The 24,153-nt window shown below is 42.9% G+C and overlaps 1 protein-coding gene across 1 annotated transcript; it reads right to left on the bottom strand.

Annotated features, from left to right (window-relative positions):
- Positions 1-117: 117 nt before the first annotated feature.
- gfm2 (GTP dependent ribosome recycling factor mitochondrial 2) lies at positions 118-24,127 on the bottom strand. Its single transcript, XM_080756093.1, has 21 exons — positions 24,111-24,127; positions 23,842-23,944; positions 23,675-23,753; positions 23,235-23,280; positions 22,124-22,221; positions 21,858-21,983; positions 21,564-21,652; positions 20,853-20,941; positions 20,697-20,757; positions 20,303-20,488; positions 19,243-19,323; positions 18,587-18,735; positions 16,861-17,001; positions 15,859-15,958; positions 14,888-15,074; positions 6,250-6,326; positions 5,897-6,035; positions 5,087-5,302; positions 2,525-2,640; positions 1,937-2,119; positions 118-584 (listed from the first exon to the last, which is right to left on the bottom strand). Exons 2-21 carry the CDS (start codon positions 23,881-23,883, stop codon positions 456-458), a joined length of 2,334 nt encoding a protein of 777 aa, XP_080612219.1. The 5' UTR covers positions 23,884-23,944; positions 24,111-24,127; the 3' UTR covers positions 118-455.
- Between the last annotated feature and the right edge of the window lie 26 nt (positions 24,128-24,153).

Raw genomic sequence — 24,153 nt, forward strand, 5'->3', positions numbered from 1 at the left:
TTGCTTTTGTGATGTGCTTTTGTACTGTATGTGATAAATGATACATCTACAGTACCACGTGTAAAATATTTGAAAGTTTATTCGCATATACTTCCCTATTGACATTCACAGAAATTACATATATACAAATAAAGCTACTCTTCAGGTCTTTTGAAAACAAATTGGTATCGGAGCCGTTTCATAAATAAATATTTAAGCTAGCATTTCCCAGCTGAGCAGATCCTGGTCCAGTCCAAAAAAGGATGGACTTTCTTTCACCCGACGGCTCATTTATGTAGCGTGTAACTCAAGGCCCCTGCAGGGTCTGAGCTTCGCGCCAGTTCAGTCTCTATCCTTCTTTATACTCTGTACTGTACATAGTTAAACTTCACCAATGTTGGCAGCCAGGATCACAGTCTGTTTGGGGGAAAAAAGAACGTTATTTGTAGCACTCTACCAAGGTTAGGATGTGAGGATCAGGCCAGGCCTGCCACTCTCTTCATCAGTGCACTCTGGTGCTGAGGGTTCATGGGCTCGTAGCTGTCCAGCTGGAGGGAGAAGGTGGCGTTTCCCGACGTCAGTGTCCTCAGGACGGTGGAGTAGCCCTGCCATGGATGGAAACATGTTCAGTTAAAACCCAGTCTGGCCAGGGAACCCCTTTTGGTGTTTTAACAAGCATTATGTTATACCTACAAGCTCATAGCGTGGAACAACACATTTTCAAATGGCCAAATTCATAACATTTCTGGGGTCCTTGACATGAAATAATTTGAGAACCACTAATATAGAAAGTTTAGAAACATACGTCCTCAGGTCTAAATGTGTTAAAGTGAACACACACACAGAGCGGGTTTGTCATATCACATCTACGGTATTCAGACTTCTGTAGTTTTTTTAAGTACCGGTAGCTTGATTCAATATTTAGATGCCCCTATACTATCCCAGGGGTTTTCAAACTATTGTGAATGAGGGACCACCAGCCACTACCCTGACTTAGAATCAACCTGGGGACCACTGTTTGGTTCAGTGGGGATATGGGCTAAGATTAGTACTGTATGTGCATATATCCCACTGTTTCTCAACCAATGGTCCATTGACTACTAATAATAATAATGACTAAACCAGACAATCCGGTGCACTTTCCCCTCGTGAGATTCTAACTCCTTTTTTCTGTTGAATCTCTTGACCTCGGACTTCACTTCACGGTTTCTCAACTAATGGAAAAAAAAATTAAAAACATTGACAAATCCTACAGAACTAAATGCATGGTCCACAGGTGGTCCACATGCAATACTTGCACGGACCACCTGTTGAAAACCTGCCCAGTGAACCTTCAAGCTCCATGTTAACCATGTTAGATTCATTGAAAACTCGTGGCCTGGTTCTGGTGACTGATATTGTCCTAATGAATGTGGAGATCTTAATGATTTGTATTAGTTATTATTACGGTATTCATATGATATCGTCTGTAATGTAATGTTGCTTCAAGAGTCCTGTAAGTAACTAATTGGCAAATGAAGGTCTCCCAGAATCAGGGACGTGTGTCTTCAATGACCTAACAAGGAGTTTGAAGTTGAATGGGTTTATATGAGTGAAATTAATGTCTGATCAAATTAATATCATGTATCTAAAATAAAATGATATTATTGAAAGTGAAATGTCTCTTTAAAACCTTTGTAGTCGTACGATGAGTCCTGCACCAAAGAATAGCAGATCTATAGTACAAGCTCACCAGGTTGTGAGCTTAAAGAATAGCAGATCTATAGTACAAGCTCACCAGGTTGTGAGCTTGTAGATTGGCTATTGTCGGGAATCAGGACACTGGAACTCAACAATGTACACTAAAGGTATATTCAGTGATTTCACTTAATTCCAATATCACTTGATAGCTAACTACAATGCAAAAATAAAACCCTCATTTCTAGAGGGGTTTCCAAGGTGATTTCTTCTAACCCACCATCATCTCGGCCAGGGGAACTGTGGCGAGCAGCACTTTGTGGTCGCGCCGGCTCTGGATGTCCTTCACGGCCCCTCGGCGCTGGGCCAGGTCCCCCAGCACCGTGCTCAGATGCTCCTCTCGCACCGTCACCTCCAGGGACATCATGGGCTCCAGGATCTGGCCCTCGGCTTGCTTAAGAGCCTAGTGTGTAAGTTCATGAATTAGTTTAAGTTCTCCGACCAAGCTCGTTGTACGTCTGCTTTTTATTTTTTTTGAAAGGGCATTTGTAGAATCGGCCTCAGGTCTAAATGCGTTGAAAACAATAAAAGTGGTTGGAATAACGTGTTCCTTCCACGCGCTACGTCCAACCAGGGAAACTCCCCCCTGTCAGGTGTAAAGGAGCGACTTGGACACTCATGCATGAAGGAAGCATGAGTTCAAGACAAGTCCGTTGCTCTCCCCTTGTCCCCCATATATGGGGACTAGGTTGGTGGAGGGTGTGTAGAGCCCAGGATCACATTAGATAATTGACACAGGGGGTGAAAATGGGTTACAAAATTGTGGGATAAAACAAAAAAACAAACAATAAAAGTAAAAATGTTTTACCTTGAGCATGCAGCGAGAGACACAGGCAGACACCATGGCTAGAGAAGTACCAGGTTCAATGCTCACTCTCTGGATCAACGTAGACACAGCCTGGACTGGATAACCTAGTAATGGGCCTGAAACAGCAAGCAGACAAACTACATTAAAATCTGCAGCAAAATGACATACTGTAATATCATTGCTGTCGGGCAGAAACCTCCCATCTCCATATTTAAACATTTTGTGTTTTCGCTGTAATTGATCATACTACAGTGTCACTAAAAAGTATCAAAAGTTTCAGGTCTTGTTTGAATTTGAATTATAACTAAATGATAATTTAGTTATATATATTTTTTGCAATTGTCTTGGTTGAAAGATTAACACCCAACACTGACAAAGAGACAGACACATTTAATTTAAATGGAAGAATTGATTGCACAACTGCAAATGGAAAAAGAATACCGGTATGCATGTGCAGAGATGTACGTACATGGACATCTATCTATCTAAAGCAGGGGTCACCAACCGGGGGTTCGCGATCTACCGGTAGCTCGCGGGAACCTTTCGAGTCGATCGCGAAGTGTCAGACCCATTGGAATGCAAATGCTTGCCTTTCAGGCTGCTCCGTCTCGCAGCCTCGCACTGACTGAATGAGAAGAGCAGCCGGGCGATTCCCCGTCAATTGCATTTTGAACGGATCGTTCACGGAAGTGACCGGATCGGTTTCGTTCACCAAAAAGAACTAGTTATTTTGATTCGTTCGTTCATGACCGACTAAACGGCGGTGAAAAGTTGACTTCACTGACTGATTTATAAACGGCTTCGAGTCAGTGTTACTTCCATGTTGCGTAGCACTGTCCAATCTTTGGTATCTTTGGCAGCAGCAGCTGTAGGCTATTTTGTCGCGTTAATGAAACCAAACGCTACACGCGGTGCAGGATTATTATTTCATGTGAATCATGTCAAAATGAAAAGATGATGATGTGGTTGGCACACAGCGCAGCAGCAACGCAGCACAGCAGCCCGAGAACACAATAAGAAATAGAACATTATTATTCTCCTCCTCCTCCTCCAACAACTCGATAACGTTCTCATTTTAGTTTGTTACTCATTTTCTGAGCCATGCAAATAAACAACAACCAGCACTGACTGGAGACGGAGAGGTTCATGTGCCCTGCGCGTAAAGCTTAGCCAGAAACAGGACAGTCACTGCGTCAGCATGGATGTAGCCTCGGAAACCCAGACGTTATATTTCCAGCACAGAGGTGAGGGGGGGTATCGCACGCTGAGAGCCACATACACAGCTGCATTTGGTTTTTAATTAAAGGCGCGTTCTGAATATACCAGTCTGCAATGCAAACTAATAGCCGAGTGCACTCCAGGGCATATGCATAGGGAAATAATGACTTCTGTCCGTGACAATAATCAATGCTACAGTTTGATTTCTGTACACACGCACACAGAGCAAAAAATATGATAAATATGAAATATGAAAACCTGTTGAAGTACAACGCATGAGTCAATTAAGTAGCTGCTTTTGTATCAAACCCTTTCCTCTTTACTGAGCCTACTGTCATTGAACTGCTGTCCGATAAAATGCAGGATGTGTTTGCATTAACTTCAGATATTTAAATGGAGATTATTGGATTAGTAAGTGACTGTCACCTGCAGGTCAGAGCTAAAGAGAAGGAATTTTGGTCTCTTGTGAGCAGAGAAGTATCCCCTGATTGTGTCGTGTGCACTGATTCACTGAAGTTGCATGCCTATACTTTGGTTCCACGTACTTATGTGAAATGGCCTTTTCACAAATGAAAATAATAAAATCCAAGTTTAGAACTCGTATGACTGACTCACATCTTAATGACACCCTCAGACTGGCAATCACTAAATATGAACCAGATTTCAAAACGCTTGCAGATAAAGTGCAGTCACAGCAGTCTCATTAAAGGTGGGCTGACCCTGAGAGTATGTCACCATATCTGTGCAAATATATATGGTCATGTTATGCCTATGTCATTTGAACATCTGCCAATGTGAATATTCATTGAAATGAGAAACAAAATATTTCTAATACTAATTATTTCTAATTTGTCTTAATATTATTTGACATTGATAATATAACTTACTATAAGTATTTATTCTAATTTAAGCTTTAGTCTTTGTGTGGATGTGTGCACATGCATTGAGCCTGTCAGAAATAGCAACAAAACAAGTGTTTTTTCTAACACGTTTTAGTGGTAGATCTTGGCTTACAATTGGGAATAAAATGGGCTCTTGGGCTTGAAAAGGTTGGTTACCACTGAAGTCTAAACAGAAGAATACTTTAGAGGGAAACATTTATGTATATTTATGTGTGCAAGTGTAATATCATCTGTCAGGTGGAAAGTGAAATTCCAGGATTCGTATTCAAAAACAGCAAAAGTAGCAGATCGACAAACTCCAAATGGTGTCGTTTTGCACAGCATTCCGAGCTTGTAGATCTGCTACTTTTGAAGAAGAAGACCCGCTGCTGGCTTCTATGGAACCCAAATGACATTCAGAAATCAGTCGTGGCGACTGAGAACTTTAATCCATGAGTGTTACCTTGGAGGTAAGAGCTGTGCACTCCGTTGGTCACGGCCTCCTTCTGCTCCGGTGACAGCAGCCTCTCCACCTCCTGGTGGAAGGTGGTCTCACAGCGAGACGCGCTGCTGCTGCTGCTGCTGGAAGACGCCATGTCGTCCTCGTCCTCCACGGGACACAGAGACAGCTCCACCGTCACTACGTTCCGTCTGTCCCCGACCTGGCGGTCCAGCGTGTCTGCGTTTGGAACAGTACCGAATTAAACAACAACCTTCATGTCTATATTGGACCTGTTGTACCAGATTTACCAGAGTTGGAGAAGCGTCTCCCCTATATGTTTACATGTTGTACCTAGGCCTGTCACAATAGAGGGTATGTGCATGCATAAAGTGAATGGCAAATCGAGTGGCAAATTGAGTGGAAGGTGAATGTTTAACGTTGTTTAATGCAATCAAATAGGACTTTTCTGTTTGGACGTATTTTTGCCACTCAGTAGGCGTTCGCGCATACCCTCTGTAATTAATCGTCTAATCGCAATTATTTTTGTATAATCACAATAAATAAAAAAATCACACCCATGTGAACTGAGTGGTGCAACTCCACTCCCTCCCCCCCCTCCTCCTCCTCTCTGTCTCTCATTAGCAGGCAACAGTGCAGCACTATCTCTCTCTCTGTTTCTGGCACAACAGCACCCCTACTGGTACTCATAGTCATACTGGTGCTCATAGTCACATTAACGTCACATAGGTGAACACAGACATTGCTGTTCCTTGGAGTGGTTGCACCACTCAAAAATAAATAAAAACAATATGTTTATGGGTTGTATTGTACCTGTAGCAGATACACGTTGCAGTATGGTCTCTCTGTATGCCACCTGCAGTGGACCCAGGTATGTCTCGATGCCGTACTCCCTTCTGATGCGGTCGTGGATGATGTCGATGTGCAGCTCTCCCATTCCACACAGGATGGTCTGAGAACAAACAGGTCACATTGAATGAACACTTGGTTATTCACCAAGCCTTACAGCAGCTTTATAAAACATTTAGTACAATAAACATGATGGCTTATACAGAAACAGAAATACATCACATTATTGGATGATTAAAATGCAGAAAGATATTATAAATGCCTTGAACGTCAATGAGTCAATAGTAATGACTAATCATTCAGCACGATGGCATTACCTGTCCAGAGTCGGGATCAATCCTGACTTTAAGGCTGGGGTCTTCTCTCTGAAGGCAGGTGAGTGCATTGTCAAGATCTGGGAGGGGGGGATAAAAACATAAGTAAGATGACGTGAGTGATCTATGGCCTTGAGGAAGTTCTAGGGGGTCCCCAGCTAAATGATAGTTAGAAACCAAATGGACCCTTATGGGTCTGTAACTCTGAGAGTAACTCTCAGAGTTACATTAATATTGATTTTACAATATAAATTGGGGTCTCAGAGATAGAAATGCCATTGAATAGGGGTCTGTAGGAGTTCCGGTTTCCGGTTTGAGAGGATGACAGCTTGAGGAAAGTTCGCTCGGTCAAAAGATATAATATCGGCCCCAAAGTCAACTAAAATATCAAGAAGTCAAGTTATATTTACTCATAAGAAGGGGCGAGGATGGTGTTGAAAGAAAGGAAAAAGAAAGCAAGGGAGAGTACGCATGCCGGCGGCGATAACGAAGCACAGCAACCTGAAGCTAACAATTATGCTAACGCTAGCACTTCGGCAACGCAGCAACCAGTGGACATCACCGTGGGATCTCCGGCCGCGGTGGCTAGCGGCGCTTGCCCCCCCTCACCCTGCTCCGACCAAGAGGAGGAGGTAAATCTGGCTATAATTCTGAGGGAACTGCGCGGTTTCAGGCAAGAAAATAAGAAACAGATGCAAGACCTGAAAGGGGAAATAGCTAAAACAAACGCGAGGGTGGACCAGGCCGAAGCTAGGATCGTAGGCAGTGAGGAAAGGCTACAGAACGTGGAAGAGATACTAGCAGAGATGCTAACGATCCAGGAGGCTCTCCAAACTAAGATAACTGATTTACAGGGACGGTCCAGGAGGGACAACGTGAGAATATACGGGGTAGCAGAGGGGACAGAGGGGACAGCAAGGTCCCTTATCCCCTTTGTGGCAAAGATGCTAAGAGAGAATCCGAATATCCCCCCAACGACGCCATTACAGATACAAAGAGCACACCGCGCCATGGCTCCGCTGCCCCCAAATGGTACCCAACCCAGATCGATCGTGGTAAAGTTCCTGAGCTACACCATGAAAGAAGAAGTGATTAAGCAGACCTGGGAGAAGAAGGGCTTTACATGGCTAAACTGTAAAATCAGCCTGGACCATGATTATGCACCCGAAATATTGGCCAAAAGAAAGGAGTATGCTGAGGCACGGAGAGCTCTGAAAACAAAAGACACACGGTTCCAGACGCTGTTTCCTGCACGACTAAGAGTCCACCACGCCGATGGGACGAAGACATATGCTACAGTGGAAGAGGCGACGGCAGACCTGGCGAGGCGTGGACTGGCGGTTGCAGTGATCAAGAAACCAACAACGCTCTGGGAGAGGATCAGGAGAGGTGCGTGGCAGACGGCAGGGGGAGCGCGCCCACCGCGGGCCAGCGGGGTTCCAGGATACATAGAGAGGCTGCAAGTATTCAGACGTGAAGACACAGACTAATCTTCCTTTGTTTTTCTTTCCAAAGGGATAAAAAAAAAGGGGGGGGGGGGGGGGGGTGTACCGATGCAATTGAAATGACAAGTGTGTGTGTGTGTGTGTGTGTGTGTGTGGGGGTATGTGGGAATGAGTGTGGGGGGGGAGCCAAAACACCAAAAATATATCACTGAAATTTAACCGATAACATGGGGGGATGAGTGACGTGTGTGTGTGTGTGTGTGTGTGTCCGGGGCACTAATATATCACTGAAATCAAACTGATAATCTGGGGGAATGAAGGAATGGGTTTCAACACACTGTCTTGAAATTAAGTGGGACTAAATATGTGGAATGTCATATCACTGAAAGCTAGTTGATAAAATAGGGGGGGGGGGGGGGGGGGTGGGTTATATTCTAATAGACACAACATTGCTGCATTTGTTCTGATACGACCGAGACAAACTACTATGCAAGATCTTTCTTTCATAGCTGTCATCAGGGTGGATAAGGGCCCTCTAGCACAAGCAGGGAGAGGTTTTCCCTTTATTAGGAGAATGGGCAGTGGAAGGGTTCCACTGCTGGAACTCAGGTTTACAATGTTTTTTGACCAAGTACGGTATTATTATTTTGTGTGTATTTTGACTGTTTTTTCTTTCCTTATGCTGAGGGTTTTTTGTTTATTTAAGGAGAGAGGAGGGGTGTTGACCGTTGCACATAATAACAGATATGCAGGTTGAGCCGGTGAAAATAATTTCTTTCAATGTAAATGGGGTTTTGAATCCTATTAAAAGGTCTAAGATACTAGCTAAATTAAGGAGGGAAAAGGCACAGATCGCTCTCCTTCAGGAGACACACATGAATCAATCTGAGCACGAAAAATTAAAAAAGATGGGTTTTAGACATGTGTTTTCATCATCTAATATTCCAAGCCATAGGAGAGGGGTTGCAACCCTCATCTCAGCCTCAGTTAACTACGAACATATTTCAGAAACCAGGGATGACGAGGGAAGGTTTATCAAGATTACAGGAAAAATAGAGGGTTCATTGATAACAATAATAAATGTATACATCCCACCGGGAAGCGAATGGGCTCTATACAGACGTATTTTTGATTTAATGGTTAATTCTCAGGGGGTGGTCCTGTCGGGGGGTGACTTCAACATACGGTTAACTAAAAAAGACTCCTCAGGCACAGCAAATCAGAACAACCCCATTAGTAGGAAGGTGAACTCACTAATGGTGGAACTGGGTATTATTGACGTGTGGAGAGAACTGCACCCTAGCAATAGAGAGTACACTCACTACTCATGCCCACATTCTGTATATGCTAGGCTAGATTATTTTTTCATGTTCAGCTCAGACAGATTCAAGATAAGGAACTGCAACATTGCAACAATTGACCTGTCAGACCATAGTCCAGTTAATCTGTCCCTGCTCCTGGAGAGGAAAGCTAGAAAAACCCTCTGGAGACTAAATTCATACATATTAAATGATCCGACTACATTGACAAAGATTAAAAAAGATATTAAAGAATATCTAGAGCTGAACACCTCGGAGGAGGTTTCACCTGCGATATTGTGGGACGCATTAAAGGCTGTAATGAGGGGGAAAATCATTTCTCTAACCTCGTATCAAAAAAAACTCAAGAGGCAAAAGCTGCTGGAACTAGAAAATAAATTAAAACAGCTGCAGGTGGCTGACAGTAATGTTGCAGGTTCCAACTTGAAACAGGAAATCAGGAAAACGCAGGGGGAAATTAATGACATCTATACACAAGAAACTCACAAAAAGCTTCTTTTCCTAAGACAGAGATACTATGAGACGGGTGGTAGATCAGCTAAATATCTGGCTTATAAACTGCGTAAACAACAAGAAGAAAACACAATTTATAAAATACGAAATCCTGTGTCCCGGGATATCGAAAACAAAGCAGAAAAAATCCAAGAGTGTTTTGAAACTTTCTACAGAGAACTATATTCTCAACCCCAAGCAGCAGATGAAACCCAGATAGATTCTTTTTTGAACTCCCTGGATTTACCAGTCCTTACTGACCCACAAAATGTAAATTTGATAAAACCAATTACAAGCGGAGAAGTGGACTCAGCCATTTCCAGGCTAAAAGCAGGGAAGTCCCCGGGTTCAGACGGTTTTAACACAGAATGGTATAAAACGTTGAGAGCGGAGTTGTCACCATTGTTGCTCAATACTTTCAATGGGATCCTGCGGGGAGGCGATGCCCCGCCCTCGTGGAAGGAGGCCATTATCTCAGTCATTCCAAAAGAGGGAAAAGATAAACTAGAATGTGACAATTATCGACCGATAAGTGTTTTAAATTTAGACTATAAACTTTTCACCTCTATTATGGCCCGGAGGCTGGAGAACACTTTGTCCTCCATCATAAGTTTGGACCAGGCAGGGTTTTTGTGCGGCCGGCAAACCTCAGACAATATTAGGAGGTCACTACACATCTTAAGTCAAACTACTGAGGACAAATCCAAAGCAATCCTAGTAGCCCTGGATTCAAGAAAAGCCTTTGATTCCGTAAGGTGGACCTTCCTTTACAAAGTAATGGCGAAATTTGGTTTTGATGAAACATTTATAAAAGTTATTCAGACCCTATACGACAAACCTACAGCTCGTATCAAGATTAATGGAGATTTGTCTGATGCTTTCGTTTTGAAACGTGGTTCGAGGCAGGGGTGCGCAATCTCGCCTCTCCTCTTCGACTTATTTATTGAACCCCTAGGCCAATTAATAAGACAGAGTGAAGCCGTCAAAGGCATAAGTATGGGGGGTATCGAACACAAGGCTGCCATGTTCGCAGATGATGTCCTCGTGTACTTAGGGGGGGACCCCGAGAGGTCATTTAACGAACTGATGTCACTACTAACAGGTTATGGTGAACTATCCGGTTATAAGCTCAACACTTCTAAAACACAGGTCATGGCTCTAAACTTTAATGCCCCAAGGGGACTGAGGGAAAAATATGATTTGAAATGGGACAACGAAGAAATCAAATACTTGGGAATAAATGTGACGAAAGATCCTTCAAAGTTAAGGCAAGCTAATTATGGTCCCATATCGATGAAAATTAAATCTGATTTACATAGATGGAACCTAATCCCCTTCCTAAGCCTAAACTCAAGAATAAGTTCAGTCAAGATGAACATTCTTCCCCGCTTACTTTACATCTTTAGAAATCTCCCAGTAGAAGTGGACGATAAACAATTCAGAGAATGGGACAAATGGATTTCTAGGTTCATTTGGCAAGGGAAGAAACCAAGAATTAAATATAGCACCCTACAACTGAGAAAGGACAAAGGGGGCATGGCTCTTCCCTGTTTAAGAAATTACTATTATGCAGCCCAGATAACTCCTCTGTTATACTGGAGTAACAGGGGGTATAAAGCGAGATGGAAGGAGTTGGAGCTTGGTCTAGTTGCTGACTTCCCTCTGCAGGCTGCAATAGGGGACAGGGGTTTGGCGGACCGATTAGAGAGGATCAATAACCCATGGATAAACCATACGTTAAATGTGTGGCAAAAGGTTGTGAGGTCATGTGGTTTAAAAAAAATGTTGAAACTTTTCAGATGGTGTGCCTTCGACACAGACTTTGTCCCAAATAGAGGCGACATTAGATTTAAGTCATGGATAGAGAAAGGAATCACAACTTACATGTCATTTATGCAAAGAACTGAAATTGATAGTTTCAGATCAATACAAGTCAAACATGATCTGGAACAGGCTGACTTTTACAGATACCTCCAGGTGCGGCACTATATCAATCAAGAATGCAAATTCAAAGAGTTTTCTGCAGTTGAATCAGAATTCTTTTTCATATTAAAGTCAGCTCTCACAGTGGAGCCAAGTAAGTCCATCTCTGAGTTATATGGCGCCATTTCAGATGCTAAGAATGAAAGCACGTTGTACATCAAAGAGAGATGGGAGAGGGACGCAGGAGTTGAACTCTCAGAGGAAGTATGGGGAGGGATCTGGGAGTTCCAGTCTACCTCAACTTGTTCTATGGACTGGAGAGAGCACTGTTGGAAAAATATTATTAGATATTTTAAGACCCCATACCAGGAAAAATACAAAGGGGACGATAGGCTGTGCTGGAGGCAGTGTGGGGCAAAGAAAGCCAACCACTTCCACATTTTCTGGGGGTGCCCCAAATTGGGGGTGTTTTGGAACAATATTCACAAATCACTGTGCTCAGTATTTAATACTCCAATACCTTTCAACTTCACAACCATGTACCTGGGCCACATTGAATGTCTTAACCAGTCGAGATACACAAAGCTACTGCAGATTCTCTTGGCAGCCAGCAAAAAGTCAATAACAAGAAGATGGCTATCCCCAATCACACCCACAATGGACGATTGGCATGGAATAGTCCTAGACATCTTCAAAATGGAAAAATTAACATACATGTTAAGAACTAGATTAGACAATTTCTACCAAATTTGGAACAACTGGATTGTGCATATTGCCCCCCTGAGAGCGGACTTCGTGTAATCTCACTGGTTCATTGCCTGCTGTATGATTGTATAAATATAAAATGTATAAGACACCTCTCCTCCTCTCGTGGTCGAAGACCAAAGCTATATTGTTTTTGTCCCCCTCAGCATAAATGTATATACTTTAGTTGTTGTTGTTTTTTGTTTCTTATGTCTTTTTCCGCCCACTCTTTCTTTTTTCTTTGTCCTCCTGAAATGTACCACCTGAAGTATTACTGCCGTGCCTGTCTCTGTTTGAGTGTGGACTCGATGTCTTATATAGGAAAAAGGACTATACTATACAGAGGCATTGGAGATGTTGCCACATGGAGGGGGGATGAGGGAGGGAAGAGGGGTGGGGAAAAAAAAGAAAAGAAGAAAATCTTGGGAACTGCTCTTATATCGTTTGTAGAAATGCTATATGTACAATTATACTGCACTTTCCGAATAAAACAAATATTATAAAAAAAAAAAGAATAGGGGTCTGTAGACTAATGCATATCAAACTGGGGGTCCTTGAAATTAAACGGGCTGAGAATCACTGCCAGAGCCGTCAAAATCTTCTCTTATGGGGGTCCCTGGCATGTCTTTTTCAAATGGGGGTCTGCAGGCTCATTAGTGTCCATTTAAGGGTCCTTGACATGAAAAAGTTTGGGAACCACTGATCTATGGCGGGTTTATGACATGATCCGTCTCCATGTTTGAGCACGGTTTCAGCCTGATCTGACCCTTGTGATAGATAAGATACCCAGACAGACAGACAGACAGACCGTTATAGACTGCCAATCTCCTAAAGCACCACAGCATGGTTTACAACTGTACAGTCTAGTACAGGGTTTCTGACCTCTGACGTCATGTGGGTCTATGGGGTCTTCATGTCATCATGGCATGCTGATGCCATCATTTCCATTATTATGATGTATGACATATGGCATATGACATCAGCATCTCCTGCACTCAAGATCAGGAAACATTGCCCAAATATGGAATCATATGTCACAGTCAGATACGTCATGGATGACCTCATGATGACATGTTATGTGATCACATGATAATTGATATTCTCCCGCTCTCTTCCGTTTGTAATTCTGACCCGTGTGACAGAATCTCCTGAGGCAACACGATGGCAAAGTCCAAGAACCACACCAGTCACAACCAGTCTCGTAAGGCCCACAGGAATGGCATCAAGAGGCCCGGGTCTGCGCGCTACGAGTCGCTGCGCGGGCTGGACCCCAAGGTGAGGAAGAACATGCGCTTCGCCAAGAAGGGGAACCAGAAGAAGCAGACGGCGGTGGCGAGGACGGCGGCGGTGGCAGCAGCAGCGGCAGCGCCACCGGTAGCTCAGGGGTAGAGCAGACAGACGGGAACAATCAGAGATATTAACCCGTCTTAGAGACCCGAGGACGATTCTACAAAAATGTCTTCTAGAATCCTGACAGTTTTCTGAAATACCCCATGTTTCTATGTCCAGTCGTTCTCAAGGACGGGACCCTCAAAACTGTATTTGGCTGCCGACCCCCCCCCCATCTGAAAATATGTTGTTCCAGTGACCCAACCTGAAGCAAAGATTTTGGAGTTAGAATATAAAAGAATATATTCAAATACGATTTTTCAAAAATAGCAGACCTACAGGCTTGTAGCGCGGCACACGGTGCCACACTATGAGCTTGTAGATCTGCTATTTTTCAATAGCTACAAGTACAAGTACAACAACATATTGCTTAAAAGCCCAAAAGGGGTTAAAAAAAATAGATGCCTCATTGGCCGCTGCAGTTCGTTGGAGCGACGCGTGTTGAAGGAGGGGCGGAATAATTTACACTGGGAGAGGAAGTACACCGGAAGTGTGGAAGGCACGTTACGTCATGCTGCCATTCGAGTGATTACTGGCCAATCACAGCGCATCCTTTCCGGGACTTACAGACCCGAACACCACGCACGCGGGCTTCGCAAAGGAATATCGTGAATGTTTTGCCCTCCCTTGAGCACATACGCTCCAGAGCCCGGAAAGGGCGTCTACGTTTTTCCCATGTCCATCATGGGAACAATGAGGTTCTCTATGTAAAACGCTTCGGATAACAAGCGTCGTCTCACACCTTGGCCCGTCTGTCAAAGTTCTGTAAGCCTCGGAAACCCAGGGGTTTGTATTTCCAGCCAAAAAAAATAAAAATAAAAAGTTCTGTAGACTTGGCCCGCGCTGCCGGAGTGGTGGTGGTGGTGGTCCGGGCAGGGCACCCTAGGCTGCAATGCAGAATCCCCATCCCGACAACCTTTACTGTGTGTCACTCCCCTTCTCTTTCCTCCAGGCATAAAAGCCCCAAAAACTAATCTTACAAAACAATTAAAAATAAAAAGAGAAAAATGAAAAGGTTCCGTAGACTTTACCCTCAAAATAAATCATCGATCACTGTCGGGTGGAAACCTCATATGTCCAAAACCCAACTTGTCAGGGTTCAAATAAAGAAAATAGTTTTTTTCAAGCGTTTGCTCGTGTGTGACGCTGTAGTATGATCAATTAAGGCAAAAAAACAGACGTCTATGCTTTGGTTAACAAACGTTCCAGATCCACATTTGAGCCACGCCATAATTCTCACGTGGGTCCCGATATTCACACGATTTGATTTGATCTGAATACGAATGTACTGTATATCGCAAATGAAATGAAATGGTCATGGTCACCAACCTGCCTGTTTGGCCATGGTGGGAGGCTCTATGGTGCAGAAGAACACCGGCTCAGGGACCTCCACCCCCGACAGAACCGGACTGGCCGGACCTCCAACGTGTTTCGTCTCCCCGGATTCTCGCTGTGCCCGCCGGGCCGCGGCTGCAGCGGAGGCCTTGGACGCCACGATGGTGTCCCCCGTCACCGTCTACGAAGCAGTGGAAAACACACCACCATATGAGACCACCACGATGGTGTCCCCCGTCACCGTCTACGAAGCAGTGGAAAACACATCACCATATGAGACCACCACGATGGTGTCCCCCGTCACCGTCTACGAAGCAGTGGAAAACACATCACCATATGAGAAGGGAAGGACACTGATGGTGTCCCCCGTCACCGTCTACGAAGCAGTGGAAAACACATCACCATATGATAGATTACAATGAATGCACACAGTATTTTTTTACGTTTTTTAACTCAAATCTTTGCTTCTGGGGAGAGGGTCCCTGGAACAACATCTTTTCAGTTAGGGGCCGGAGGCATATTACATATAATTGTTGGGGTCCATGAGGTTTTTCAGAAAGAAATACATTGAAAAAAGACATTATTTTGACGTCAGGCCTAAATGGGCTAAGACCTGAGGCTGAATGCAAAAATGTCTTTCTGAAAAACTATCAGGTGGAGCTCAAACTTTTTCATGTCAAGAACCGCTCAAAATATTTTCTTCCAGGCACGTCCAGAAGCAAAGATTTGAGTTGTTTTTTTATATATATATTCAAAGTTTGCACAAATTCTTCTTCATTTTTTCACAGATGCTTTCCCGGTTTAGGGATTCCAAATGTGTTCTCTCATGTGGAGAGATGATCCCTAATAGGGGTTAAACGTTACAGGTTGCAGATGATCAAATAAAAGAGGTTTTTTTGCAGTATATGGGCAACTTTTGTGCTGCTTCAGTTCAAATGGTGATGTTTTGTGTGACGCTACAGTACCTGCTTGAGGCCTACGGTCAGAGCAATGTTTCCAGCGGTCAGGGAAGAGATCTCCACATGCTGGTCGGCAAACGGCACCATCAGTTTGCTCATCCTCTCGCTGCAAATGACACACACGTTTAATTTGTCACATGGGAAGGAATACAGCACACACACACACCAGAGCAATGCATTCGCTATGCATTCGCTAACAAAAAATGTATACTACGGTATACATAAAGCAAAATAAAATCTTGAAAGTGAGTGAAAATGTAATGATGTTTTAGGCCAACCGGCTGAAGAAATCACAGATTTGAGGCATTAAGGTTGCTTTTGACATTGAGACCATTCATGTTTGATCACTTCAAATACTCTTTCATCTTAAAATAACTAATGACCGAAAATAGGAGATCTGCTATTTTCGGTGCGCAGCATGCTTTCACTGAGGACACGCTTCTGGCTAGTGGCTTCTATGGAATCCAAATGACTGAAATCAGTCACAACTTTAATCCATGTGTGTAGTATTGCTTTCAGTCACTAGATGGCACTCTTTCATAATTTCTATCCCACGATTTTGCAACCCATTTTTTCACCCAGTCTCAATCATCTAATGTAATCCTGGGCGCTACACTTCCTCTGTCAACCTGGGGGGGGGGGGGGGGGGGGGGGGGGGGGGGGGCAGCGGACTGACCTCATGCTTCCTTCTATGCATGACGAGTCCAAGCCGCTTCTTTTCATCTGCCGATCTACAAGCTCTGTGAGCTTGTAGATCGGCAATTTTCAGCAGGTGTAAAAACACTCATTACGACAGCATCAAGGCCCCCCAAAATACATTTGACTAAAATCGTATATTTAGTCGACCAAAACTAAACCAACACCAACACATTCCAGGTTGTCAAATGTGACAAACTAAAGACTAAAGACTGAAACTAAAACTAAAATAGAAATTTGCTGCCAAGAACAACACTGCTAGATGGCCCCCTAACGGAAACGGGAGGTCAGTGGGCTCCACCGTGTACGTACGTGTTGTTTCTGTTGATGTTGTGGACCGCCGTCTGGGCCTTCATGGTACCGGAGTAGATGCGCAGGAACACCATGGGACCACGCTGCTTGTCATGGACCACCTTAAACGCCAGAGCGCACAGGTCATCCTTGTACCACCTTCTGTAGAGAGAAAGGACCCAATACATTATCTTAGAGGTGCCAAAATGGGGTGCACTGCACACGCTTAGGGCCGATTCATACTTTTATAATTTTTACCGCTGTAGTGCCGAAATGATTTCGGCTCGTCAGAAATTTTCAGTAGCACCGGCTCTAAAATAGGAGTATGAATCGAGCCTTATCCGACACACCCAAAGACCGACATCATGTGGAAATCACCCGTCGCTCCCGACATGTGTTGGTCCCACATGCGTTGTGTCGTGTTTGCGCTTAGGTTCGGGTTTGACGTAGGGTAGGCCGTAGGGTGTCGGTCAAAAAGCTGCCGACTCAAACGCCTTCAAAAGCTCCTGCACATTGGACTTGGAACTATGCAGGCTTTACCTTTACTCGTCCTTTCTTTCTTCCTGTATTTTGTTTTATATCTTGTAGATCATTTGTTATTTTCATTGCTATAGCAGTCTTAGTTTGGAGCATGCCACACCAACACTTGCTGCTTGTACTTGTCTGAGTGAATGACAAATATAGTTCACAAGAAAAGGCCAAAATGGACAACCATTTTAATGGAAATAAACCCTTATATGCTTCGTTTGGTCCCCCAATGTCTACTCTTGATCCTCTCCAAGTACTCTGAGGAGAATTGCAGCGTTGTTATGCCTAATATAATATGTGAAAGAATATGGTTCATGCAGTGCAATATCCTGTAGGTGTGAGAGTCTGTGCATCAGTGTTGTTTTCGTCGACTACCTTTTTTTCACTGACAAAAACTAAATAGAAATTAAATGAAAACTAAGCTGTGATGACTAAAACTAAGACAAAATATAATGACAATTTCATCAAGAAATAAAAACTAGACTAAAATGTTAGGAAGGGACTAGTGGACAAAAGATCCAGTATAAGTCATTTTACACTTGGTTGCATGCTGAAAATAGCAGATCTACAAGCTGACAACGCATCGCAGCGCGACGCGTTGTGACCTTGTAGATCTGCTATTTTCATCAAGTGTAAAATCAGTCATTACGACGGCATCAAGGCCCTCCAAAATACATTTTAGTCGACTAAATCAGCTGGAGATTTAGTCAACTAAAATTAGACTAACACTAAGACATTCCAGGTGACTAAAATGTGACTGAAACTAAATTAAAACTATTCAAAAGACTATGACTAAAACTAAAATCAAATGTTGCTGCCAAAAACAACACTGCAGTGCATGAAAGAAGGGACTCACACCACGTGGTGGTGCCTCTCACTGGGGTCAGGGAGGTAGGCTGTGATGGGTTAGTTAATATATATGGGTTAGTTAATATCCTGTATGTGTGTGAGAACGGAGGGACTCACACCACGTGGTGGTGCCTCTCACTGGGGTCAGGGAGGTAGGGTTAGGTGTGTGGGTGAATGAACGAGGGGACTCACACCACGTGGTGGTGCCTCTCACTGGGGTCAGGGAGGTAGGGTTAGGTAGGTAGATGTAGGTGTGTTAGTGAATGAAAGGAGGGACTCACACCACGTGGTGGTGCCTCTCACTGGGGTCAGGGAGGTAGGGTTAGGTAGGTAGATGTAGGTGTGTTAGTGAATGAACGGAGGGACTCACACCACGTCGTGGTGCCTCTCACTGGGGTCAGGGAGGTAGGCCGTGATGGCGTCCAGAAGAGGCTGAACGCCTTTGTTTTTCAGAGAGCTTCCACAGAGCACCGGAAGAGCTTTACGAGCCAGAGTCACACGCCGTAAGGCCTCCTGGAGCTGAAACGTGGAGAATACAGAGAGAAACCACGTCAAAATGGTCAACAACACATAACTCCTACAATGTCCTGATGAATATCGTTTTATCTGCAAGTAACTAAACAGGGTAATCGTCAATCCTGTGTTCATTTAACTCCAATGAGAGTACAAATGGAAATTAATTTGATGTACCCTATTGTTCTGAATATAAGACTATGTTTTTCCCCCAATGGAAATATCCTAAAGAACTGGGTCGTATTATAATCGGGGACTAGACTATTTTGTGTTCAATGTTCTTTTTCCACAAATGAGTCTTGAAAAATGGGGGTCGTCTTATGATCAGAGTAGTCTTATATTCGCCACAGTAGTGACAGTACAGTAACTGATTTCACTTCATTGTCCCTTGGGTAAATGTGTCTTCTGCATTTAAGCGATTTAGACCTGGGGACGATTCTACAAATGTCTGAAAGAATATTTATTCAAAGATTTGCACCACATTTTCACGATTTTTCAGATCACAGTGCTTACCTTGACGGGAGGAATGGCATCACAATTATCAGCAAAGTCAGCCAGCAACAATTCAGCAAAGTCATCATCCAGATCAGCAACCTGTCAATGGCAACAACAGAAAGAGAACTTAGTTAATAAAAATAACTAGTAGAGTTCTCACACTGACAACATGCTGCACGTTCTTTGTTTAATGGCGGTTCGATCAACATTATAGATCTCCATTCCTGAAGAATATCATTCTACAGCATGCTAATTGATACGTTGAACCGACAACAAACAAACCGAACGTGGAGCATATTTCCAGTGTGCAAAACTATATTATTTGATCTTCACCTGTCCTGCACCTGGATGTGCATGTATGCACTAGCTCTCTTATGATTAGTAAATAGATACAGAATAAATCATACCATTTTGCTACCACAGACAAAGTGGTGTCTTAACCACTTGAACACTACGATTACTTCATTGACCCCTACAAGGGGTCCCCCAGGGGTTTGTACTTGGGGCCCCTTCCCTTTTCCCTGTACCACACCAAATCCTTTCACTGAAAACAGCCGATCTACAAGCTCATGATGTCTCACAACACGACAAGTTGCGAGCTTGTTGATCGATCATTTCCACACAATGATCACTTATTATATGACCTCTCCCCGTACTGTACCCCATCCTGTCACCTTCTGTTCGATTGATGCTTACGAGTCGACAGACCGAGTTACTGTATGACGACTGTACAGACAACAGACAGACCGTGGTCATTTTATTCTCTATGTTTTTGTTGCATAGGCTTGTTTTTTGGTTAGTTACTTTTTTTACAATGACAATGTTAAATGTCAATTAACATTGCATCTTTTGACAGTATATTGTTTAGACTGGTGCTAGGTTCCTGTTTTACCTGCAATCCTAGTTTAAACTTTACTGAGGCACTGCACTGTCTCTCTGCATTTGATGTGATTACCTTGCTTATTGGATAAGAGCTTCTGCTAAATGCCTAAATTGACAATTGTGTGAATGCCCAGAATAGAGACACTAGCGTTCCTGTGGATAAATGTCAGGGATGTGACAATATTGTGACTCGTACCCGCCAAATCAAGTCATCTCTGGCTTCTTTAGCCTCTTGTAGCAGTTCTGCGTTATCGGACGGACTCAGCGGTTTCATCTCGAATGTACGTCCGTCGTCTTCCCGGGATGTCGTCTTCCAGAAGATTTTCTGCTTGGTTATTAAGTCAACCAATCCTGTGAAGCTCTTCCCACTACCGATTGGAATCTGCAAAATAGAATAGTTCGTCAAATTGAGCTTCATCTTCGTTGCATTAGTGCATGATTCACACAGAAACAGTGAAAGTTAAGCTTTACAGTTCTTTAAGAAAACAAAATTGTAAATGCTGTCGTGTAATACCACATACAGTAGATTTCTGCACTTGAGTAGCTCACCGCATTTAATATTTGTATAGTGATTTATTCTTGATAATTACCTGAAGGAGAAGAGGAGTGGCATTCAACTTGTCCTTTATGCTCTCAAGTGAAAATAATAAGCTAGGGGAAATAAGAGGTTTTAAAAGTTTGACTTCCACAACATACATCTAAGAAACAAAAACAGTAGACAGAAGAACAGTTGTGGTATAGCTTACTTTGCAGCAGGCTTGTCCATCTTATTAAGGAAACAAATACAGGGAACCTGGTGCTTCTCTGCCTGCCTCCACACTGTCAGAGTCTGGGCCTGATGACAACACACCATAACATGAAAATACAGCACAGCAGAGACTAAAATGCATTTTGCATCCAAAAACACAGTTCATAGTTAAGGGATGCACTACATTTTAGTGCATCCCTTAACTATGAACTGTTAAGGGACTAAAACAACGACTTCTGCATCAACAGGATGCACTACTGTACTGTTTTTTTATTCTAGTTTATTTTGACAGCTTTAGTTATAATAATAATTTCTTCTTCTGTTTTCTACATGAATATAACCACATTATAACCATATACAATGAAATGGCAGTTAAATGCTGCAATTTGTAAAAATGGGAAAGATATGACTCCTAACGTCGTTGAAGTGGGACTCATATAATGTCCCTGGGAATCATCTAAATTCTAAAAGACCATCCCTGGACCCCGGGACTCATTGAAAACCTATTTACATCACTGGCACAGATTCATAATGTTGTAAATCATATAGCAATTCACACGTCTTTACTAGAGCTGGACCTGTATATCGGTTTGGTCGACATATCAGCTATTATTTTACTTTTTTTGATGCTTTTGTTATCTGCTTTTATACTGCAAATGGAAAGGCTGTTTATTTAAGACTTTAAGACTAGAGGCTAACATCTACTAACCTCCACACCAGCAGAAGCATCAATCACTGCAACAGCACCGTCCAAAACACGAAGTGCTCGCTCCACCTCTAGCGTAAAGTCAACATGACCTGAAATCACACACACACACATAATTGAATGAATACCGGTACATCATTTAAGACCTTTATTGATTCCACGAGGGAAATTCAGTCGCCAGATACAGAATATAGCGAAAGAAAACCATACTGTGCCCACACATACTGTGTATATTATTTGATACAGAACAAGCTGTAGATTGTTCGATGGATGTTTTCTTAGCAGACTGCCTTTTACCTGGAGTATCTATGAGGTTGATCCGATGGCCTTTCCAGTCGAAGGTGACTGCCGCTGACTGGATGGTGATGCCCCGCTCCCTCTCCTGGACCATGAAGTCTGTCACTGTGTCCCCGTCGTCCACATCTAACACACCAAGGCAAGCAGGGAAAGGAAGAGAGAGACATGATGGTGTAGGACTCCTTTATCTGGCAGGGTTTCAGCTCGATTTCATTGACTTATAAAGTTAAATATTATATCACAACTCAACCACTGAGTGTCCTCACCTCCTAGTGCCCGGGTATATCCTGAGTAATAGAGCATCCTCTCTGTGGTGGTGGTCTTCCCAGCGTCGATGTGAGCCATGATGCCAATGTTCCGAATCCTGTAGGTTTCAACCATTTTCATATCAAGGCCCATTATTTATATGTCAATTGATCCACTGACCACCATTTGATATCCTCTCAAACCCCAAACTAAAGAATATTTGGTTATCGTTGACACACAATTCTATGCTGTTGGCAAACAGCATGGATCTTTAACTCTTGAGAGTTAAAGATCCAAGGGTCCATTTGGTTACCAACTCTCCATCATTTAGCTGGGGACCACCTGGAACCCTGAGGGGGTTCCACTTGTAGTCCCTGGACCACTGATTGAAAACCACTGGTTTAGAGCATCATTCAAAACACCATGATCATACTAGAATTGAGTCGCAGTGACTAACGTCACTGCAACTCAATGATGAGTCCATGGACCTAACCCGACTCAGATGGAAGACGCTTGATTCACAATCACATTTGTTCAATACCACCCCCATCTGGCAGAGTCAGGTTGCCAGGGACCCCCAAGAATCAGAATCAGTTTTATTATCAGATTATAGTTACAGTACATGTGTTAAGTAGTAGGTGAAATTAGTTTTTGTTAATGGACCCTTTTGGGTCTGTAACTCTGGGAGTGTGTAAATGGAACTAAATTGACCTTTTTGATTCTGTAACTCTGTACAAATATAAATAAACACTGGGTGTTTGACAGTGTAGAATAGATTAATTGGGGTCCCAGAGATAGAAATTCTATCAAATGGGGGTCCATGGCCGAATGCATGCATATATCAAACTTGGGGTCTTTGAATAAGAAATATTGAGAATCAAATGACTTACATAGCAATGTTTTAAACCTGATGTTTTCAGAATGCCACAACTAAGGGTCGATTCATACTCCTATTTTAGAGCCGAATAAAAGTCGGTTTGGCGCTGTAGAGCCTACAATTTGACGTCATTTGAGGTTCGGGGGGGCGGGTACCGTCCTAAAGTCGGCTCTTCGGTGCTACTGAAATTTTCTGACGAGCCGAAATCATTTCGGCACTACAGCGCCGAAACAGGAGTATGAATCGGCCCTTACTTTGATATGTCCGGAGTGACCAGAGCTCGGACCGATTTGACATCATCTAGGACAAATGAAACATTAGGTACATATTATTAGCAATTTAATGATGGGACAATATCTGGTCACCAAACAAGGAACGCAAACACACTGGACATTCCAATATGCTGAACTGTGAGAGCTACAAGAAATCACCAATCCACCAAACCAAATATGTGCAGACTGTTAAATGGGTTTGCGTGGATTTGTGTTTTAACTTATTAGATAGGCAATTGCATTATTTAGATTTTAAGTTTTATAGCCACAAAATAATTCAGTGTTTCTAATAACAACACCTGTCTTTTTAAACCTGTGATGATGCTCAAAGCTGATTAAACATAAACATAATATGCTGTTACAGAAAAACAGACATTTTAATTCAAATCTAAACTGATACATTACAACTGAAGCAAACATACCTGGCAAAAAGCTGTATTGTCTTTGTACATGATGATTCAGTCTCCATCTGCACACATGACTAAATATTAAGCTCCTACCCTGTGAATATAAATGAAACCATTTTTAGAACGAGAATATTATTTAAATAGACTGTTAGTGCATCATGTAATCACAAATAGTATCTTACCCAAAGCATGACTCCAAAACTCCCACAGGCTTTAAGTCGCATCGTAAAATGAAACCTCAGTCCTTAAAATATGACAGCTGATCCACAACATTGGTGAAGTGATCTAAAACACACAGCATTTACATAAGATTACCATGAATAGTACACTTATAATTGATCACACTCAAACAAGTCGTTCATGTAGTTAATGAGTGTTTAAATAGATTCATTTATATTAAAGTTATTTTAAGTGATAATAAATAATGACACAAATATTTAACAACACTCACATTGAGCTGCAACCTCAGTTCAAAACGTCGATGCGTCGCTCAA

The sequence above is a fragment of the Protomyctophum bolini genome (assembly GCF_963924005.1).
Source record: "Protomyctophum bolini genome assembly, chromosome: 22".
Lineage (NCBI taxonomy): Eukaryota > Metazoa > Chordata > Actinopteri > Myctophiformes > Myctophidae > Protomyctophum > Protomyctophum bolini.

Bases quoted from the DNA above. Each gene is read 5' to 3' on its own strand.
- gfm2 (XM_080756093.1), bottom strand. From the start codon at position 23,883: ATGCGACTTAAAGCCTGTGGGAGTTTTGGAGTCATGCTTTGG. The intron at 23,281-23,674 runs GTATGTTTGCTT...CATTTGTCCTAG, and splicing joins ACAATACAGCTTTTTGCCAG to ATGATGTCAAATCGGTCCGA. The intron at 19,324-20,302 runs GTACGAGTCACA...TGCCATTGACAG, and splicing joins GAGATGACTTGATTTGGCGG to GTTGCTGATCTGGATGATGA.